Source organism: Podarcis melisellensis, assembly GCF_964234715.1.
Source record: "Podarcis melisellensis genome assembly, chromosome: 12".
Taxonomy (NCBI): Eukaryota; Metazoa; Chordata; class Lepidosauria; order Squamata; family Lacertidae; genus Podarcis; species Podarcis melisellensis.
Window position 1 is genome coordinate 265267 of NC_138544.1, and position 23768 is coordinate 289034.

Sequence of the window (23768 nt, forward strand, 5' to 3'; positions counted from 1 at the left end):
TGTCCCAGGAAGTTTACCTGCTTGCTGGACAGACATCCCTCCCCATGTTCTAACATGTACACTCTAGGAATGTTGTCATTGACTGCTCCTGTGTTTTACATCCCACAGTACTGTGACTTCCCTTGATCTGGACACCAGACTTATGTTAAAGCAGCCTAGAATAGCATTAGTCTATTTTGCTGCAGCATCACACTGTTGATTAATGTTACGTTTGAGGTCTAAGACCCCTAGATCATTTTCACATGTACTACTGGCAAACCCCATCTTATATTTGTGCATCTGGTTCTTCCTGCCCAAGTACAGAAGCTTACATTTGCCCCTATTGAGTTTCATTATGTTAATGTGTGCCCAGTTCTTTAATCCGTTAAGGTAATCTTTAATTTGTAATGCCAATAAAGGTATTTGTATTGTATTATATTGTAATCTTGAATGCCAATTCTGTCTTCTGCAGCATTAACTAGTCTTCCCAGTTTGGTGTCATCTGCAAATTTGATGAGCATCTCATAAATTGCTTTGTTCAAGTCCTTTACAAAGAAGTTGAACAACAATGGGCCCAGGACACCCTACTTGTCACCCAGGATAATGAGGAACCACTAATGAATATTCTTTGGGTTTAGTCAGTCAGCTAGCTACAAAGCCACCTAACAGTTACCCCATTCAACCCACATTTTACCAGCTTCTTCATGAGAATATCATGGGGGACTTTGTCAAAAGCCTTACTGAACTCAAGATACACTACAACCACAGCAAAAAAAGAAATGAGATTCATCTACCATGACTTGTTTTTGAGTGGTCTCACTATCACTTCCTTGAGGCATCTCTCAAAAATATATTTTAATACTGGGCGATCTTGGGAGCCATGGATTAAGGATCAAGCAAATAGGTCATAGGCCTCACTTCTACAATAGATGATCATGTGATACTTGGACCTGCTCACTGATTTGTCTTGGATAATTTGAAGGCCAGTTGCTTACCTGCACTGAAATCTTGTGCTGTGCTAATAATTTCTCTTACCTTCTTTTATTGTTTCCCACCAATTTATTAGAAAAGCAATTATATTTTTAAAATTATTAAAAAGGGAGAGAAAATTTTCAGATAGGTTCTCATGGATCTCTTGTGCTTATCCTCCTTTCAGCGTAGCAAAGCAATGTTTAATGACTGTCCTCTTTTCATTCAATAATAATAATTATAATTTATTATTTATAAACCGCAATCTGACCAGGCCTCCCCAGTCACTCTGGGCAGCTTCCAATAGGATATTTAAAACAGAGCAAAACATCAAACATTAAAAACTTTCCTTGACATCTGATGGGAAGGCATTCCACAGGGCAGGTGCCACCACTGAGAAGGCCCTCTGCCTGGTTCCCAATCGTATCCAAGTGTTCTGGACTCAAAATCAGTGGTTTTAGCAATCTCAGGTGTTTGTGTGTTCCTTATCTTTCTCCCACCGTCCTGATGCCACCTCTGACGACCTCATGAAGCCACATACAAATTAAGACAGTTACCTGGATATTTTCAAGAGAAGAAATGGTTTTCCGGAGAGGTGGTAAGTCTGGAAGATTGAAGGCTCAGACTCATTCCCCCGGCTACCCTTTCCAATAGGAAAGCATAGTCTATCACAGTTACTAGCAAGTAAAATGTGGATTATATTCCAAGAAGAAGCATATGGATATAATACATTTAGGACTGCAGCAGGGAGTTGATTATTTGATTAATCAGCTAGAAGCATTTTAAATGAATTAAAATTTTCCCCTAGTTAGTCAACCAGCAAATTAAAAACATGTATATTATTTCTACTCATATAGTGTCAACTACTATTTTAGGCGATACATCCCTCCTCTCTCACACCCAAGAGAGAATGCCTAATCTAAGACAATACCTATTGTATTGTTTTAAAAAATGATGTATCCATCATCTTAAAACAAGGCATGCTTCTTTTCCCTCGGAACTAACATTTTTACTGTCATGCAAATTTATGAAAATTACCAAGTTAATTATTTTGTTAATTTGCTAATGCTTCAGTCCTTTGCAGTCTGACCAGAAAACAGGACATCGTTGAGTAAAATTGCATATGATCAGACTATGAAACTAATAATATTTATTTATGGAGATTTCTTTAACTAGGAGCAGCTCATAGACACTTTGTGTGTTATATATTCCAAACCTTGCATTTCATTCAATTATGGGAAGCAGGTGCCATAACATACTTCAACATTAAGAAATTGTAATTGAAAGCTTGGTTATAAAAGACTTCCCACTTATCAGCCAGAATATGCACATGAACCTCAGCTTTCCATTGCTTAGATTTTTGTACTACTAAGGCCCAAAATTTAACAGCATCATTCTCAACTGCAGCTTGTTCCAATTCATGCCAAAATTGTTTACAATGAAGCATTTTTTCTCCTTTAGCAATTATTGTTGCACCATTTCAATTAAGGTAAAGGTATCCCTGCCCGTACGGGCCAGTCTTGACAGACTCTGGGGTTGTGCGCCCATCTCACTTAAGAGGCCAGGGGCCAGCGCTGTCCGAAGACACTTCCGGGTCACATGGCCAGCGTGACAAAGCTGCATCTGGTGAGCCAGCGTAGCACACGGAAACGCCGTTTACCTTCCCGCCAGTAAGCGGTCCCTATTTATCTACTTGCACCTGGGGGTGCTTTCGAACTGCTAGGTTGGCAGGCGCTGGGACCGAGCAACGGGAGCGCACCCTGCCGCGGGGATTCGAACCACCAACCTTTCGATCGGCAAGCCCTAGGCGCTGAGGCTTTAACCCACAGCGCCACCCGCGTCCCTACCATTTCAATTACCAGCATTTTATAACCCAATTGTCTAGCCTGTTTTGCTGGTCTATTTAGTCCTTGCTTCCTTTTCCTACATTCCTCATCATACCATTGTTTAGTGGATATATCCCAGGCTCTGCTAGTTTTATTTAGCACTGGCTTCCATTTTTGAATAAGTTAATCACATTTCTCCAATACCTTAAACTCCTCCCTCAAGACCTCCTTCCCCCACTAGATCACTTCATGACTAAGTAGAATATTTTCCATTCTTCCTTGTAGATTAGCATCCCATTGGAAACTGTGCTGAGCACTTCACATGTATGCTGTGGTTTGTTTGGCTTCTAAGGCTAATGATGTAATAACGTGCCTCAGTTCTAACAATGATCAATGGTTGACTATCACCAGGGCTTTTTTAAAGCTGGAACTCGCTGGAACTCAGTTCCAGCACCTCTCAGGTGGGCGCCATTGACATGATAAAAAAACAAGGGAGGCATTCATGGTGAGTTCCAGTACTTCTTTTTCTGGAAAAATAGCGCTGATTGTCACTTTCTGGTTTTTCACCCCCACAAAAATTCTGAAAATAAAAAACTGCAGCGGGTGAACAATAGCATGTAATTGATTACACTGCCACCTCTGATGGAGGAGAAGGTAAACTGTCCTTCAGAGTCACTCACCCCTTTACCATTACAGATAATTAGCTGGTTGATCCCTGCTTCATTGATGATCTGATCATTTGATAGTCTAGTGGATAACTCCTTCAGACACTCATGCAACATACCAATTCTTTCAGCCATAACAATTTTATCACCTCCAATTCTGGCATTAAAATCACCCATCACAACAATAGTTGTTAATGAATATTCTTCTGTAATTTTCTCTAAATTAATAAAATTATTATTATTATTATTATTATTATTATTATTATTATTATTATTATTATTACCATCACCCTCCCTGTGGAATGCCCTCCCTTCAGATGTCAAGGCGATAAATAACTAGCCCTGTATCAGGAACTTTTTAATGTTTGATGTTTTACTATGTTTTTATATATGCTATAAGCCACCCAGAGTGGCTGGAGAAGCCTAGCCAGATGGGCAGGGTATACTAATACTAATACTAATTCTAATTCTAATACTAATACTAATACTAATACTAATAATATACCAATAACAAAAACAGCAGCATCATCTAACAAGGCCTGTAAGTTGCTGCCAGAGTGCATAGAGGCTTTGGGATTATGTGAACACTGACACAGAGTATTTTAAACTCGGTATCACTAGACAGCTGGACCACTGGAATTCTGGGGGGAGAGATACAATTTCCTCTGCTTTCACATTTACACTTGTTGAGACACCAAGAGACTCTCCATCTTCGCTTCTTCTATTAACTCTGATAGCTGGTTGGGAATAGATAGCATATCCTTGTATTTGTTATTTCTTTTACCCAAGAACTGTTTAAGATATTCAGTAAAATTACTATTCATCAGTTTATTTGCCCACCCTGCTATATTCCATGAAATGAGGTTAATATTCCTAAACCCCGAATTCACAGCATCTGTTCAATCTTCATTCTGCCACCCAGGTGCTTTCAGGCCACTGGCTCTCTCCACCCTGTACAATCCTATCCCACAGGGGGAGTTTTCCAAAAGTGGGTAATGTGTTAGTATCCCTATAAGCAGATGTGTACTTTTTTACTCTGCCTTCTGTTTCTTGCCTTCCTCAACCTAAAAATCTTGTCTCTATTCCAAATCGAAACAGGCACAGGATTGTTTACAGATATTCCTTTAAGGTTTAAGTTTAACTTCTATTAGTTGACATTCCCATGATGTCAGCTGAACATCACAGTCAACTCTGTTCTCTGCTGCTAATACTTTGTTAGAATTTATTTGTACAGGATCTCTCACTTCATTGCTGTCAGCCTTAAATTTCCTGACTGACCTGTCGCTCCCCCAGGGACTCCTTGGGTGAGACATTCCTCTGGTTGTCTTCTTGTTTCATTTTATCATATTCAGCCTCACCCAGAGCATTCATATGATCAATAATTTTAAAGAGCAGGTTAAAATTCACCGTGCCATCCTTCTTGCATTGCTGTCTCTGAGCTTTACCCTGACCTTTCTTACTACCTCTCTTAGAAGAGGTTACTCTGAATTGTGATTCCTTGGCTGGTCCATCCTCTTCTGCAGATGGCAGAGATTCTCTTCCCCATTCTGACCTTCCCAACTCTGACCTTACAGTCCTTGCAAGTAGGTTTTCCTGCAAATGACTGCGGCACAGCTGGGCCATCCACTAAGGAGATTATATCTGGGGGAGACTTCCGGGTTAGCGCCATCTGTAATGGTGGAATTCCTCTGACTAGGAGGAATTTGCTCTGTGGGAACCGGGTCTGGCCACCACGGCGAAGGCGGAGACCCCTCAAAAATCACAGGCGGGTGAAGCCTGTGAACATGGGATTCAGCGGGCACCTTTTGCGCCCCCCCTACTCGCGGGGAAACCCGATTTTGGGACTCTGGAGCGAAGTGGGGTGAGCGGCGTGGTGCTGTGAGTCGACTGCTTTTTCCACGGAGCGAAACCGCACAGCCGTTGCCGGAGAGCGCTGAATTTTTCCTGTGGACAATTGGATTCTAAAGGCAACTACCCGTGAGTAGAATGAATTGGAAGACTTTAAAGGAAAAAAAGACCTAATTTGGTACTGAAGCGGGGAGGCTCAAACAGGAAGTCCGCCTTCTGCTTTTGTAAATAGATAAAAGCAAAGAGGCTGCAAGCTAAAGTCTTGGAAAGCTGATCGGAAAGGACTAATTTTTCAACATTAAAAAATAGTGAACCCCCCGTTGGAAGCAGGAGAAGGGGGGGAGTTTGGACCATATATACCTGCAAGAGAGAGGGAAGGAAGTTAAAATTCTACCGCTCAGAACCTGGGAACGGGCTGCCAATAGGACAATAAGACTGCCGTACTTTGAAATGTGCATTGTCTGTGAATAGGCCACTCACTGACAGCTAGCTGAGTAAGAGAGATACGTTGTTTTTAGCTGTCCCCTTCTGATCTTAAAAAGGAGGAAAAGTAACTGAAAATTGAAACTAACTTTCTTGCCTGAGCTGTGTTTTAAAAGATGTTATTTTGGATTAATACAAGTACAGACAGCAACTGTTTCCCCCTAGAGGAAGTTTTTGAAACTGTTACAAGAGCTGGAACAGGGGAATTTTCCACTTGTAAGATAAAACTGTGGGACTGTGGGACTGACCTTGGACTTTTTAAGTGTTATGGCAGATGGGAAAGAAAAAGTAGATCTGTCACTCCCAGACAAAACAACAAGGTCCGGGAAGTCTTGGCAGCAAATAGCGTCAGCATCCAGCCCTTCTGCCTCATCTGCGGCTGTACCAACACAATCTAAACCAAGAGGAATGTCATCAGAAGAAGCTTTAGCGCTTGCATTAAGTAAGATAAATGACTCATTGGAACAGTTAAATTAAAAAGTTGATGCTGCATCTACTAAAATTGATCAAAATAAAGAAAGTTTAAATAATTTGGGACAAAAGGTGAATATCAATACAGAAACTATTGAGAAACTGATACAGGAATCTACTTCAATCCGACAGACCACAGAGGAAGCCAGGGAAAGTGTTGCTGCCGTGGAAGTTAAGGTAACACAACTGGAAACAAAGAGAGTCCCAGACCTACAGAGGAAACTTGAGGACCACAAGTCGACGCTTTCTATGATTGAGCTTAAGGAAAAACAGACGAATTTGAGGATCAGAGCTGTACCTGAATTGGAGAAGGACAGTTTGATAGACTTTCTCACCCAGGAATTTGCAGATTTTTGGGATCTGGATTTGGAACAAGAGGAATTTAAAATCGTGAGTGCCTTTAGACTTGGAAGAGGAGGGAAGAAAGAGAAGAATAGAGCAAGAGACTGTTTGATTACCCTCCGATCTAAAGAAGAGAGAGATAAAATTTTGGGTTGGCACTATCAGAAGACCTTGGTAGTACAGCAGTCAAGAGTGGAAATATTCAAAGATATCCCGAAACATCTTTTGGACCTTAGGTCCAATTATGGAGATTTGGTTGTCCTGCTGAGAAGGAATAAAATCATCTTCAGGTGGGAATTCCCCCAAGGCCTATCCTGCAGCTTTAAAGGAAGGAAAATAAAAATAAGATCAGTAGAGGATAAAGAAGAGTTCCTGAATAACTATGAAGATCTGCAGAAGGAACTTGGAAAAGAGCCAGGAGCATCGGACAGAAGATCACCAGACAGAGGACTAGAACAAAAAGCATTGGACAGAAGATCACCAAAAAGAGGAATAGTGGACATAGCAACACTATCCTATGGACTGGACTGTCCAGTGAATGTGACACCAACACCACCGACAGAACAAGGGCAAGCATTGGGTGCTGTTGGAGGAAAATCAGAGTAACTACATCATGGCACTGCAAGTATTAAGCTGGAATGTGAATGGACTGAACTCCCTGGAAAAAAGGCAGAGAGTCTTTCATTTATTAAAAAAAGAACAATTGGACTTGATTTGTCTACAAGAAACACATGTGATAAGGCTACACAGGAAGGTATTGAGCAATAAAAGACTGGGCCATGAATTTATTTCATCAGACAAAGTTAAAAAAAGAGGAATAGTATTTTATGCAAAGGAGAGCCTATCACCGAAATTTATATTTAAAGATGACCAAGGAAGATTTGTTGCAATTGAAATCCAATCACAAGGAGAGAAATTTTTGATAGTAGGCATTTATGCACCAAATGAGGGAAAATCGGATTTTTTTAAGAAGTTACATGAGACTTTGATGGACTATATGGATTACAATATGATTTTGATGGGGGACATGAATGGAGTGGTGTCTACAAATATGGACAAGGCACAGAGACAGGTAGTTACTAAGGATGGTAGACTACCAAAACCTTTTTTCGATATGACTGACAATATGGATTTAGTTGACATCTGGAGAATGAAGAACCCTCTGGGAAGAGAGGGAACTTTCTTCTTTGAGGCCAAAATGACATGGACAAGAATTGACCAAATTTGGGTAACTAGAGGTCTGGCTCTGAAGATTAGAAAAGTGGAAATCCGCCCTAAAACTTGCTCTGACCACAATGCTGTGAAGATGGAAATGAATTTAACACCAATTGCTTCCTTTAGATGGAGGATGAATGACACTTTGTTTAGGAACGAGGAAGTGACTAAGAAGACCCAAAAAACATTGAGAGATTATTTTGAGATAAATATGAACACCACTGTTGAAAAAAGAGTAATCTGGGACGCAAGCAAAGCGGTTATGAGAGGATTTCTGATACAACAGAATGCAATTAAGAAGAGAGCTCAAAATGAGAAAAAAGACAAGATTCTGGAGAAAATAAAGGAAGGAGAGAAGAAACTGAGAGTGAAACCAAAGTCGCAGGAGATCCTGAAAGAGATAAAGTTATATCAAGTACAATATATGAAAATGATGAAGCAGGAAATAGAATGGAAAATTAAACAGATGAGACAAAAGACATTTGAATCGGCAAATAAATGCGGAAAACTGCTGGCTTGGCAAATGAAAAAAAAGACAAAAACTCAATACTATTACGAATTTGGAAGTGGAAGGAAAGAATGTACAGAATTCAGTGAAGATAAGAAAGTGCTTCCAGAGGTACTTTAAACAATTATATACACAGGAGACGCAGAAAGAAATGGACATTGATCGATTTTTGAAAACAAATGGTCTACAAAAAATCTCTCAAGAAAATAAGCTAATGTTGAATTACAAAATAACGGAGCAGGAGGTAGAAGCGGCCATCCAGAACATGCAACTAGGCAAATCTCCAGGACCAGATGGTTCGACTTCAAGATATTATAGATCCCTGAAAGAATGGTTAGTACAACCTTTAAAGGAAGTCTGTAATGAAATACTGGAGGGGAAAAGGGCACCAGAGTCGTGGAAGGAAGCTTATATTACACTTATATCAAAACAGAGTCTGAGAAGACACAGCTTAAGAACTACCGCCCCATATCTTTGCTTAATGTGGATTATAAATTTTTTGCAGATATTTTGGTTAAAATACTAAAAAAGGTACTAGTAGAAGAAATTCATAAAGATCAAGCGGGCTTCCTCCCAGGCAGACACTTGTCTGACAATACGAGGAACATAATTAACATTCTAGAAAAACTACAAGTGAATATTAATATCAAAGCAGTTCTGATATTTGTGGACGCGGAGAAAGCCTTTGACAATATTTCTTGGAGTTTTATGAAGAAGAATTTACAGGGGATGGGGGTAGGTCAAGGTTTTGGAAATGGTATAGGTGCAATATACTCAGAACAAAAGGCTAAACTAATTGTGAATAATGTAGTGATGGAAGAATTTAAGATAGAGAAAGGAACACGACAAGGTTGCCCAATCTCTCCATTTCTTTTCATATCGGTCCTGGAGGCTCTCTTAAACATGATTAGAAGGGACCAGTTGGTTTTAAGTTGAACAAGATGAAAACTAAGGTTTTAGAGAAAAATCTAACAGCGACTGAGAGAGAGAGGTTTCAGAAGGAGACAGGATTAACACTGGTTAAGAAAGTGAAATACCTAGGGGTTAATATGACTGCCAAGAATGTGAATCTATTTAAGGATAACTATGAAAAATGTTGGATGGAAGTGAAAAAGGATTTAGAAATATGGTCAAACCTGAAGCTATCATTGCTAGGCCGAATTGCTGTGATAAAAATGAATGTATTGCCAAGGATGCTGTTTTTGTTTCAAACATTGCAAATTTTGGATAAAATGGATTGTTTCAAGAAGTGGCAGAGAGATATTTCTAGATTTGTCTGGCAGGGCAAGAAGCCTCGAATAAAATTTAAGATATTAACTGATGCTAAAGAAAGAGGTGGATTTGCCCTGTCAGACCTTAAACTAATTATGAATCAGCCGCTTTTTGCTGGCTGAGAGAATGGCTGCTTCTTGAAAACACTGACGTGCTGGACCTAGAAGGTTTTAACAATGTATTTGGGGGGCATGCATATTTGTGGTATGATAAGGTCAAAGCACATAAAGTGTTTAAAAACAATATTGTCAGAAAAGCACTGTTTAATGTCTGGATAAGATATAAGGACTTGCTTGAAAATAAAACCCCAAGGTGGTTGTCACCAATGGAAGCAAAGGCCCAGAAAAAGCTCAATATGGAGGCCAAATGGCCGAAATATTGGGAAATTTTGGAACAAGAGGGAGATAGATTAAAACTGCAGAGTTTTGAAAAACTAAAAAATAAAGTGCGAGACTGGCTCCATTATTACCAAATAATGGAGGCATATAATTTGGATTAAAAAAATTGGCTTCCAGCTGGAAAAATCAAAATTGGAAACAGAACTGTTAGATCCCAAAATTAAGAACTTGTCAAGAATGTATAACTTGCTGTTGAAATGGAACACTCAGGATGAAACGGTGAAATCAGCTTTTATTAAATGGGCACAAGATGTTGGACATAACATTATGATGGCTGACTGGGAACAGTTATAGACCACAGGTATGAAGTTCACGGCATGTAATGCCTTAAGAGAGAATATAATGAAAATGATTTATAGGTGGTACATGACCCCAGTCAAGCTTGCAAAAATTTATCATTTGCCCGATAATAAATGTTGAAAATGCAAAGAGACTGAAGGTACATTCTTTCACCTTTGGTGGACATGCCCAAGGATTAAGACTTTCTGGGAGATGATCTATAATGAAATGAAAAAGGTATTTAAATATACCTTTCTGAAGAAACCAGAGGCCTTTCTCCTGGGCATGGTCGGCCAATTGGTGCCAAAGGATAGAACTTTCTTTATGTATGCTACAACAGCAGCAAGAATACTTATTGCAAAGTACTGGAAGACACAAGATCTACCCACCTGGGAAGAATGGCAGATGAAGGTGATGGACTACATGGAACTGGCGGAAATGACTGGCAGAATCCGAGACCAGGGAGAAGAGTCAGTGAAAGAAGATTAGAAGAAATTTAAAGTTTATTTACAGAAACATTGTAAAATTAAGGAATGTTAGAAGGATGTTGGAATGAAGTTATGTGGTTTTAGCAGAAATGTTATAAAGGATTAAGAAAAAATAGACTGTTAATTGGTGAAAGGAGGGAAAGTAAAGTTACATTATATAAAGATAAATTATAGGACAAAAACTGAGAAAGATGGAAAAGATTTGCTGAAATAGCTAATTGAACTAGAATACAAAAAAGGGAGGTATGAGGACGTCAAGGAAACAAGCAAATGAAAGATAGGTTATGGGAAGGTTCGCTGTGTTGTTTTTTTTAATTGTTTCTATTTTTCTGTTTTTTCTTCTTCTTTTTTTATTTTTCCTTATTGTGATATGTTGTCTTGTTTTTGTGTAATTTGGTGTTTTCTCTTTTTTCTTTCTGTAACCTTTAAAACTTTAATTTTTTTTTAAAGGAGATTATATCTGGAACTAGCTCAGCAGGATTCACACCTATACTCAACAACAATTTTAAGTTAATCAAATTTAATCAAATTCATCATCCCTGTCAGCCCTAGGGACCTTTTTCTTCTTTTGGATGGGTGAAATCTCTCAGTGGGGGCAAGCTCTCCTACGACTGGATTAAGCATTTTCTTTATTTCAACCACCAGTTCTTTAATTTCCAGAATAATGCCATTTACTTGTCTGGTACCTCTCTCGTAATTAGATGGAGAATGGTAATCTCACATTAGCTGCTTGGTAGGAAAAGTCATTCTAACCCTCTCCTTAACAGAGCCATCCCTATGAAGTGTCTGCTGGGAAAACCTCCAGCACTTTCTTCTCCATTCGGCTCTGCTTTTGACAAAGATTCCCATTTAAGGCGGGGGGTGAGTGGGATGAAAAAACTTCAATTTTCATTTTGCCAAAATCCTGATCCAAACAACTATTTAAGCAACTACATGGCAAAAGTTGTTCACTGTTCAAAACTATGGTTGCGTAGTGTGTACATCCATGAGAGATGAAAAGTGCAAAGGAGCGCAGAAGAGCCTTGCCTCCCACATGCTCGGCCCAGCCCAGCTGAGAAGCGGCATTGCACAGTTTATATATATATATATTGTGGGGCTCTATGAATTGTGACTTGCTGCTACTTTTGTTGATTATAGTTTAGTAATGATTTATTGTAATTTTTGAGAGTTATTTTCTGTTTATTATTTGCTGATAGAATAGTACACAATAAAGTTATTCTTTCTCTCTCATTAAATTTATATACCACTCTTCATCTGAGGATCACAGTGCAGTTTCCAGTATAATGCACAAAACAATAACCCCCCAATAGTCTATTACTTTTATTATAAATCCAGTTACAGATAGGTAGCCGTGTTGGTCTGCCATAGTCAAAACCAAAAAAAATCCTTCCAGTAGCACCTTAAAGACCGACTAAGTTAGTTCTTGGTATGAGCTTTCGTGTGCATGCACACTTCTTCAGATACCAAGAAGAAGTGTGCATGCACATGAAAGCTCATACCAAGAACCAACTTAGTTGGTCTTTAAGGTGCTACTGGAAGGAATTTTTTTTGTTTTTATTATAAACAATTTGTTTATTTTAAATTCATATTTTTATTATGACTTGTTTGTATTGGATCAGATTGTTATAAGAAGTGTGTTCTTGGGTTGCAGATCTTGTTGTTTCTTAAGCTTGTAGCCACCTTCTGTAAGAAATGGCGGTATACAAATTAGCAGTGAAATGAAATGAAATGAAAGCAGTTAAGGTGGCAAGCAGTCGGTACAAGAAAGAGCTTGTTATGAGCAGAGAGACAAGAGCAACCACTAAACTGCACTCCTAAGTCTTGAAGGCTATGTGCCAGCAAATATAAAAAGTAGGGTGAAGATGTATTAAACATTCAGAGCAGTGAAGCTGACCTGGATATGCCATCACCTAGTTTATTCAAAATGTACTTCTCCCATGTAAGGTTGAGGTGTGGAAAAACAGAACAAAATTATTCCGCAATTTGAACTAGAAGTGCATTATGCTAAGGCATCCCTCCTCCCAGTTATGTCACCAAGAAATCCCACCCACCCAATATCTGAAGGAATTTTGCACTGAAGAAATATTCTTTTATTAGAAGAATAAGGTGGCAAATGAACAGATAAATGTTTGCAGTGCTTTTAAACATTCATTAATTAAAATACGGAGAATCTGCCTGACTCATAAAAAAAGAAGGGCAAGCCTGACAGCTGAGCCAGCAGTTATGGTTTGGCTGAGCCAGCATTTGAGCTTCCCAAGAGAAATAATTCTCAGACCAACTAAACAGCAGATGCTGCCAGAATATCAAGGAAGGTGTTTGTGCTTCTGGACCCTGGAAAGCCGAACACAGCTGGTATTTCCTCACTTTTTACTAAAATCTATACTGAAATGTAATTTTTTAAGGGAGTGGGAACCCCTATATGGGGTACACGTGTAGAGGCTGCTGCATCAGGCCAGAGGCTCATCTAGAACAGCATCCTGTTCTCACAATAGCCAAACAGATGATGAAAATTGCAATTTAACACCTGCCCTTCACTCTAAGGTCCCAGGGCAGATGACAGTGATTAAAACACAACGTTAATATTTAAACACAGTATTACCACAACAGTAAAACAATTTAAAAGCACTTAAAATTACAACTCAGAATCCAAGCACAAGTGCCTCTCCCCTCCTGTGATTTCCTGTGTCTGACTTGAGAGGCAGAGCAGAGCCATGCTGGCCAGCAGCCTGCAGTGGCTCTCTCCTCCCTGGATCTGCCTGATCCACTTGTAAAAGCATCTCTGCTGGTGACCATGGCTGCCTCCTGTGGGGGAAAGATCAACATTAGTACTTTCTTTGATCTTTTGCCCTGAATCCTCCAACATTCAGCTCCATTAAATGTCCACGACTTCTAGTATTATGAGAAAAGAAAAACTCCCTCCACTTTCTCCATGTCAGGCATAATTTTATAAACTTGCCTCTTCCTTGCCTTTAAACTAAAAAGTACCAAACTCTGCAACCTTTATTCATCAAGGGAGCTACTCCATCCTTTAGTCGAGAGTCCTGCATTGCAACGGGCTGGGCTAGATGACCCTTGGGACCCCTCCAGCTCTATGATTCTCTGATTCTATTACTGTGACTGTGTGGCAGATATGACCTAGCAGGCATTGCTGAAACTGCTGGGATGAGACTCATCCATGGAAGGCTGGAAGGTGGCTGACTGGAGGGGGTCGTGAAGCAAAGCTGCCCTGCCCCTGCCTTGCCAAAGTGTTTCATTTCTACACTGCATGACACAGTGTTTCAGATTTTAAGAAAAATAGCCATTATTCATCAGATTAATAACAAAGCTAAGTAAGTGAGAAGTTAAAATGTACTGGATCTGAAGGCAATAAAACATGGTTTCAAGTTGTCATTTGTGATCCCTTCAGATATCTTCATCTACCTTTTATGCTTGAATACAGAAAAAACAGCTAGCTGTATTTATGGCTTTGTAGTTGCTAAAAGGTCAGAGTGCATAATGCATACAGAAGTGGAAATGAACATATAATTGTGTAATCCCCATAAAACCTGAACAGAATTATAGAAATAATCAGTGTGCTTAAACTTTGATCTCTGTTGAAATGAAAATGAAAGGAGAATTTTAAAATTCCATTGTTGCATCTACCAATTGTTGTATTGCTATATTCACCGTATTTTTCGCTCTATAAGACGCACCAGACCACAAGACACACCTAGTTTTTGGAGGAGGAAAACTAGAAAAAAAAATATTCTGAATCTCAGAAGCCAGAACAGCAAGAGGGATCGCTGCGCAGCGAAAGCAGCAATCCCTCTTGCTGTTCTGGCTCCTGGGATAGCTGCGCAGCCGGCATTCGCTCCATAAGACACACACACATTTCCCCTTGCTTTTTAGGAGGGAAAAATTGAGTCTTATAGAGCAAAAAATATGGTATGTTATTGTTGTATACCACTCTGGGCACTGGCAGCAGTGCTGAGCCAGACATCAGGGGCCCCTGGCACAGTTCACATGTGGTCCCCTGCTGCTGCTCCGCCCCACAACCCTCTGCTCTCTACAGTAGCAAGGCTACCACCCTGCTCTTCTTCCCCTGCCATCCCCCATCCTCTTGCTCTCTCTCTGTCCCATCTCTTATAAAGCACCCCCAAGCACATTTCATTGCTTTTCTGCAGCCTCAACACCTGGTCTCTGGGGAAAGCCCATCAAGGGCTCTTCTTCAGAGCCAAGCCTCCTGAGGGAGAAGGCCGGGAGAAGGCCTGTGCCACCACTGTGGTTTGCCAGGGCACCTAGGATGGGTTGATCTTTTAAGAAGCTTTTTCAAAAAAATCCACATTAAAAAAATACTTTTTAGCCCCTGTTGGAAACTGTGGCAGTGGTGCAGGCATTTGCTTGACTAGCTTGCCTGGATGCCTGAGCAAGATGGTCCTGGGCCTTTTTCAGAGGCCAGGAAGGCAGTGGAGTGTTTGAGGGCCAAGGTGGATAGGAGCCAAGTTTGGCAGCATAGACAACCCTATACGCCTGACATCACAAAAAAGAATACTAGACACCACCCATATTTTCTGCAAATTGCTTTGACTTCCTTATGGAATTGGCTTCATATTGTTGGGAAGTACTGTGTTAACTGCATCCATGAACTTATTAGCAGGCTTAATATGACAGTTGTATGAGCTTTTTGGGGGGGAGGGGGTGTCAGTTGTGGGAATGTGTTTCTGGCCTTCAGAAATGGCTCCCATAGTCAGCCCTGGAAGTGCAGCTACTGCAGAAACCTGCCTGGTTTGCACCCCTCGAGCCCAAGGACCTCGTAGCAGAAGTGAGGCCAGAGGAGCCCTTGTCCCATTGCCATTGGAGACTACAGGAGAGGGCTGGACCCCTTCAACTAAAGCAGCATCTTCCAGTTGGGGGGACAACACCAATTAACAAATAGGACGTTGCTGCTAGACATCTGAAGGCAGCCCTGTATAAGGAAGCTTTTAAAGAAATAATGTTGTTATATATGTTGGAAGCTGCCCAGAGTGGCTGGGGCAACTCAGTCAGATGGGTGGGGTACAAAAAAAGAATATTATTATTATTTCAGGTTTCAGGTTTCAGGTTATTTCTTGCTGAAGCAACATCCGAGCTCTGTGCAGGCAAGGCATGGCCCAAACCATGCCTTGCCTCACCATAGAATAGGAAAACGAAACAGCTGTGACCCTAAATGCTTTGGTCATAGCGAAACTTTAGAAACTTGCACTCCCCCCACTCCTCTCCTCAGAATGGGTGATGTTAGCATTGAATCCCTTCCTCTGTTCCTTGAATCACAGTATCATATTATCATTGCCCTTCCATGGCCCAATTAACTCATGAGAGGATTGTCCCTGTAGATGAGGGCTGCCTCATCCTCGAACCCAGACCACGGCCACCCCATGGGCACCCAACTGGTGCCCGGGTGTCAACTTGCATGTTTCTGTTCTGGTTCTCATGAGCTCCATCTGGCCCCAAATGGAAGGGAGTAGCTTATACATGCCTTAAGCAGACTGCAATTAGATTTAATTGAAAATAATACTGTCATTCAGGCTGTGTTTAGAAATAACTGAACCTAGTCCTATATTTCTCTTTATTGTGAAGTATCATATTTTAACTACAGTACAGCAAAAGTTCTTGGACACGGCTTCTGTCCATTTCTGTTTTTGGGTTCAAGAGTAAGCTGTGTCCCCTCTGCTGAAATCTCTTTGCTGCCATGCAAATCCTGCCACGGCTCTCCTGGTAAAATCTCCTTGCATTGACCCCAAGAGCCCAATATACTTATTAATGTGCAGCTTCAGCAGCTGCATCATATTCAAGTGCAGGACTGGAAGGTTGTTTAGAAACCAGAACTAATTTTAGTCTTATATTCTGGAATTTATTTATGTATTTCAAAATAACATTTTCCAGAGTATAATGCACTCTAATTATAGCCTGCAATAGCAAATAGCTCCTTATGCTGCACTCCTCAGGTAATGCATCTGAAGGAATTAGCTCATTATGCTAACTGGGATAAAGCCAGAGGAGATTATAAACTCTCTATAGAGCATGTCTTGAAAGGAATAGAAAAAGCAATGCAGTTGAGAAGTGAAGTGCCTATCTGCTCCCCACATAAAAATCCGCTTTGGATTTGGATTTTAATTATGATAAAATATGATGTATAATACAGGTTTCTTGTTAAAGCTCTTTATTCAGATTTGAAAGCTATGTGGGGAAAAATTCCCTTTGATGTCAGCTTCTTTGAGGTGTATCTTTTTAGAAAATATTTTTGTTATTTGCAGACACACATACAGTTGTGGCGTCCACTCTACTACATTTCTCTGCTTATCTGTCTCTAGAGGTCTGCTTACCCCCTTTTAGGGGTGCGGCTGGTTTGCGGGACAGACAGTGCCCCCCTCCCAATGATGTAGAGCTGTGTGGCAGGGTCTGATCCCTGCCAGAGTGTGAGCTTTGGCTTGCGCTCCTGGCATGAAATCCTGCTCTGCGCAGCATGCCAAATTGGCCAATGTCAGGCTGGCACAAAGGTTGGGGGGGGGGTAGAGGAAGTAATCAGGCTTCCCTCAAATCTGCTCCCAGGGGATTTAAAGCAGCCCACGCCAGCCTTTGACACCCAGCTCTTCTTCATTGGATCAACCCACCCACCCGCTCCTGTAATTTTGCATTTACTCATTGAATTGACCTTTCTATGGCTGCAGTGGTCACCATATTTTCGGGGCCGGGTAGGAATTTGCCTATCAAGCAAATTGGCTATGAGCTGGGCGTTTTGCCTACCTTGTAGCAATTGTCACAACTTTGGCAGTTTAGGCTTTGGGTAACCTTAGCGTTGGTTGGAGGGGGGTTGTACTCTCACTTTCCCCTCCAGAAATAGGGTATCCTGTTAAAGGGATCCATGGTGGAGTTGCTTCTGTCCATTTGCCCAGATGGGGGGCTTGGATCTCAATGCTCCTAGAGGTGGCGATCCCCCTATCTGATGCAAGTCATAGGAATCTCCACTGCTGGCTTCACTCTGATGTCATTTTCAGTAAGCCCAGAAATTAGAATGCTCACCCAATGTGTGTGCCAAACCACTTCATCCGCAGTCAGTTAAGTTGCAGCCTGATACATTCTTGGTGGCGGCGACGGGGGAGGGATGACACTATGAAAAATGCACAATGTAAAAACGCAGATCCCAGACTCTCCAAGTGGCCTGGGGGGAGAGGTGTGAGAAGGATTCCATGCGCCTTTTGATCTCAGCCTCCTCACACAACCCCAGCCCCCAAGCCATTTCGTGACACTGGGATCAGCTTGGGGCTGGTGTGTGGTGTCCCTTCAGTGGCAGGGGCTGGGCTGGCACATGGTGGGCTCCTTTTGCCCCCTGCACCTTGGGTACGGTTAAAGCATGCTCTGCCACTGCCCACATGCAATCACTGGAATCTCCAGTAAAAAGGGCTAGCAATGGCTGGGGAAACTCCTGGGAACCTGACAAAGTGTCGTCAGTCGAGGAAGACAAAAGTGAACTGGATGGAGCAGTGATCTGACCCAGCAGCAAGACAGATTTACTGCAAAATAATCCTGTGAAAATAAACTGGATTTTAGTCAGAATGGTGATTGATAGTGATATGTGAGAGTGTCTGAATTATAATATATCTCTTTTGTCCCCTTCTTTTCTCTTACAGCTTGTGGCCAATGCTATCCTTTTTGTCAGTGTAAATTTGTATGGGGTCTTTGTGAGGATTTTGACAGAGAGGGCACAAAGAAAGGCATTCCTTCAGGCCAGGAACTGCATAGAGGACAGGCTGAAGCTGGAGGATGAAAATGAAAAACAGGTCAGTTGAAATGTGTTTTTGTTTCCCCCCTTGTCTTTCTTTGGCATCACATTGGCATATATCCTGTAGGACAAGAGTCTGATCTGTAAGGAAAAGCATCTAATTGCGAAGTGTATTTTCATTTGCAGAGCGCAGTTGCTCCACTCTTTGTTATCAACAATGAAAACACAGCAGGCATATTTAGCATAAGCTCCAGATAAAGCAGAGAAATGGGAGAATCTTCTGTTGGCCTCAAGTAAGATAACACTTAACCCAAAATGCAAATTATATCTTAATTTGTAAATTGGATTTCAGATTCATGCTTCTTCTTGCCTTCTCTTTACTAGCATTGGTGTATGTATGTGTGTGTGTGTGTGTGTGTGTGTGTGTGTGTGTGTGTGTGTGTATTTTGGTGGGGAGAATACTTTCAGGGACCAAACTACACTGGTGTACTGAAACTAATTTAAATCCAGTAAGCAGTCTTCTCAGTGGACGCTATTATGAATGAATAGTCTTAAAGCTGGTTAATTTGCAAACAAGATTGTTCAGGTAAAGCTGCAGACAGATAACTTTAGATTATCTGTTAGTGGACCTGTTAATAGTCCACTTACTCCTTAGCCATTTGCAGCTTGAAATTTAGGCAAAGACTCTAGAGTTCCACACCACGTGGAGAGAGGGGTGTTGTTAGGGGTGTTATAGGAAAATCCCTGGGCTCACTTGGATTGCCAAACACCAGCCAAGAATAGTGGAGCAAAACAGCAGCCAGTAGGTCTGATCTTTATTCAGAAGACTGCAACAGGACTTCCACCCACCACATGGAAAGGATGGCTCCTTCTTTTATAAGTTCCCACCTTTTACCCACAATCCCCTAGGTGAAGCATCATGCATATATCACAAATACATCATAGTTATGACACAATCTGGAAGGGGTTTCCAGCAGAAACCTGAGCAACAGGTTTGCCCCCATCTTTTCCTTGATCCTCCACCTCACGCCCATTAAGTAAAACAAAAGGTATGTACATGCTCCTGTTCTCCCGGTCATGTTAAGTACACTCTTTTGTTCTGACTGAGTTCCCAACCCATTTTGGCTGGGTTCACCATTGTCTTTGAGATGGCCACTTGTCTGACATTCTGGGGCCAGGATGCCAGCAATTAACATCTAGGAGAGGAGTTGCTGAGTACGTGGTCTCAGGCTTCAGGGATTATGGCTGACCCTGCCCACGTCCCAGGCTCCCCCCTTCGTAGCCGTTTCCTTCCTGAACAGAACAAAGTTGGAACATCAAAAATCCTATCCTGGAGCAATTTTATATGACTTTGTAAAGTTTTCCCATTGAGCCATCACATAGATACATTTATCAGTGAATTGTTACATTTGATAATGTGTAGCGGAGGCCCTTTGAATAGAGATGGGGGAGGGGACTTTGTGATGAAGTGCTTTGTGGGGACATCTGCAGGAGTGATTTGTTGATTTCGGTAGTCATGGTGTGTGTGTGTATGATGTCCGCTGGAGTGGCAACCCCCCCAACCTTTCCATAAATTCTGGTAACAGGGGTAATATAGTTCAGAAGCAATAGAGGCAGGTGTGGGTTAAAAATGGGTGACAACTGCTCTTGGTTAAATCTTACCAGAGTTTGACATGGCATTGTGTGGGGATCTGAGCATCAGCCATTGTGCAAGATCCCCAGTAGACTATTAATCCTGCCTGGTGCCTCTGCTACCCGCAATGAAAGCATTGACAATTTAATGCATTTATTTTATTTTTTAATATTTGATCTTTATTGATTTTATACAGTGAATCACAGTTATAGCTCTCCATTAGTAGTATACATGGGGGGGGGGGAGAAGAAAAAGAAAGAAAGAAAGAAAGAAAGAAAGAAAGAAAGAAAGAAAGAAAGAAAGAAAGAAAGAAAGAAAGAAAGAAAGAAAGAAAGAAAGAAAAGACGGTTTTCCCATATTGAGGCTTCCCTCCTCCCCAACCTGGGTTCTCTGTGTAACTATATCAACTGCGTATTGAACAGCATCTATTTTACAATTATCCAATGCTTCTAAGAGTTATTTCACATTGCAGAAGTCATTCAAAGCCCGCCAAAGATTTTACATGCTTACAGTGATCTTTTACATATTGTCTATATTTATCCCATTCTCTATTGAATCTAACTTTTCCTGGTAATCTTGCCATTTCAGTGTACTTAAATAATTTCGTATGCCATTTCATTTTTGTCGGTTTTGTCCTTTCCAACCTTGGGCTAACAACATTTTCACTACTGCGGTTGCATACATGAATAATCTCCTTAAGTCTTTTGGTATCTCTACACCTATGATCCCGAGGTGAAAGGCTTCCGGTTATTTGGGAAAGTTTAATTTAAACATTTTTTTTAGCTTGTTGTAGATCATTTCCCAAAATTCCTTTATCTTTTTGCATTTTCACCACATATGATACATAGTTCCTTCTATTTCTTTTCATTTCCAACACAAGTTGGAGCTGGTTCTGTACATTTTCGCTAGCTTACTGGGTGTCAAGTACCAGCAATAGAGCATCTTCATGTAGTTTTCTTTCAAAGTGTAACATTCAGTAAAATTTAAGTCCTCTCTCCAGAGTTTTCCCCAGGCTGACCTTTGAATGTTATACCTGAAATTTTTGGCCCATTGAATCATCACTGATTTTACTTCTTTGTCTTTCACCAACCAATCTAGCAAGATCCTATACATTTTGGAAAGTAGTTCCCCCTTACTTGGTATTAACTCCTCAAATCTCGATAACTTAGTGGGGAAGTCTTTTTAAAAAATCTGCTTTGAATATATTATTCAACTGGTGATATTGTAACCAGTCAGTTAAACAGTTTCTTACCCCCCCCCCATTTTAACTGGTCCTCTTCCTTAAGAAGTCCTTTATAAGTTGCCCAGTCTTTGCTCATGTTCATTTTCTTTACTGAAATTGCCTCAAGCGGTGATAGCCACCCGGGCCTTTTTTGTTCTAGCAAATTCTTATATTTATTCCATAACATGTATAATAATAATAATAACACATGATTCAGGAACCCTCTGTGTACTTTGGCTTTTTTGTACCATAAGTACGTGTGCCAACCGAATCTGTTGTTGAAACCCTCTAAATTTAGCATATCTGTGTTTTGTAAAAGTATCCATTCCCTGATCCAGCAGAGGCAGGATGCCTCGTAATATAGTATTAGATCTGGTAGTGAGAAGCCACCCCTATCTTTAATTTCTGTTAGTAATTTCTGTTTAATTCTAGGTCCGTCCCCCCCACCAAATAAACTTAGAAATGTCTCTTTGCCAATCTTTGAAGGGACCCGCCCCACTGATCACTGGAACTGATTGAAACAAAAACAACATCCTTGGTAGCACGTTCATTTTTATCATAGAGATCCTCCCCCAGAATGATAGATTCATTCTGCCCCAGATCTCCAGATTTCTTTTTATTTATTTATGTTGTTAGGTAAAAAAAGGTAAAGGGACCTCTGACCATTAGGTCCAGTTGTGGCCGACTCTGGGGTTGCGGCACTCATCTCGCTTTATTGGCCGAGGCAGGCGGTGTACAGCTTCCAGATCATGTGGCCAGCATGTCTTTAAATAAAGCCTTTTCTCCTCCCAGGAGGGGAGGGGTTGTGATCGGGAGATGATTCCCGCGTCATGCAGGGGGCGCTCCGCCCCCTGCTTCAAGTTAATATTTTTCACTGTAATCCATACTCCTAAATATTTGACTTTTTTACTTATTGTCATACCAGTAATTCTTTGTAGCTCATTTTTATCTTGTTCTACCATATTTTTCACCAACAAGTTGGTTTTATTTTTGTTGAGTTTGAAACCTGCCACCTGACCAAATGCCATAGTCTGGAGTTGGCAAACTTTCCTTTGGACTTTCTGTTGTTATTATAAGATCATCCGCAAATGCTTTTAGTTTAAAAGATTTATTTCCTACCCTTATACCCTCTGCTCTCATTTTCTTTGTCAGGGTTTCCAAGACCAGTATAAATAGTAATGGGGACAGTGGGCATCCCTGCCTCATTCCCTTCATTATTTTACAATTTTCTGTTATATCATTATTTATAATCAGTTTTGCTTGCTGTTCAGAGTAAATTGTGTTTATACCTCTCTGAACGTCTCCCCCAAACCCATTAACTCTAGTGTGTTTTTTGACGCATTTATTAAGGTGTATGAGGAAGGCAAAAAGTTCACAGCACCATTAACATATGTTTTCTTCCCAGAAGTTAACTTCCATGTAGAGCAGTGATGAGCACATCATAGGGAGAGTGGTGCAATGAAAATCCCCCTGACCCTCCTTGCTGCTGTCTAGCATCCTGGGCTGCCCAGAGAAAGTTCTCTCTGGGAACAGGCCAGGCTATGGCACGGGCAACATCTAGTGATGTGGGCACACCAGTGCTGGGCTGGCCAGCTCCCTCACCCACTGCCACATGGGGAATACAAAGTGGGCACCCCTGTGGATGTCAGGGAACCATGAATAGACAAAAGAGGGAGAGCAGGGAAAGCAGATATATGTAGTGTCCAGGTGTACATAGATTTTGTTATAAAGGATATTCTTATCAGGCATACAAAGCATTGAAACTCCATGAGAGACAGAAAGCTGTGATCATATGTAACTAGATTCTGCATAGTGGTGATGAACGGGACTTCCCTTTGTGACTGTGATTGCATGGCAACTTCCCCCCAGCCCTCAATCAATCAAGGGTACCATCTCAATAGCTACATGCAGTGAGGTTTCATCAGTGATTATAGGATTACTAACTTCGTGATGCTGTGAACCCTTGTATATTTTTAGCCCTAGTCAAGTGTCAGTCTAACAGATGCTAAGCAGAATTAAAATTCTTTCAGAAACAGAAACACAAGAAATGTGTAGCTTATACAAACTAATAGATTCAAAAACCTCAAGCCCCTACACACAACATCCAAGTTTTCTTAGATATCCCCAGTGGCAACTCTCTTGTGCCACCTGTGAAATGGCCAAACTATTTAGCAGTTCACCCCACTCAAAATCTAATACATAATTCAGAGGTTCAATGCTGGTAGTTAATATTGAGGGAGTGAAAGATGTAAGGAAATGCACTCCTCTTCTTCTTTGGCAATCACTCATAGCTGAGTAAGATTGTCTTCCATGAACACAGTCTTAATGGTGTATCCGTAGGTAACGGTGGAGGCCAATTCTGGATCCACATATCCTTCCATAGTGGAGACATAGATTTCTGGGCGGGAGTTGATCACAGTGAGGATTTGCCA

At 41.0% G+C, this 23768-nt stretch overlaps 1 protein-coding gene across 3 annotated transcripts in view; it reads left to right on the forward strand.

Moving 5' to 3' along the window:
- ADCY1 (adenylate cyclase 1) overlaps positions 1-23768 on the forward strand; it is a 184290-nt gene that overhangs the window by 59561 nt on the left and 100961 nt on the right. For all 3 annotated transcript variants that reach the window (XR_014173165.1, XR_014173166.1, XM_081931018.1), the window contains exon 2: positions 18390-18539. Coding sequence is in view for 1 of the 3 variants with exons in the window: in XM_081931018.1 (XP_081787144.1) it covers positions 18390-18539 (150 nt within the window). In the remaining 2 variants the exon portion in view is untranslated. The remainder of the gene's footprint in view (positions 1-18389; positions 18540-23768) is intronic.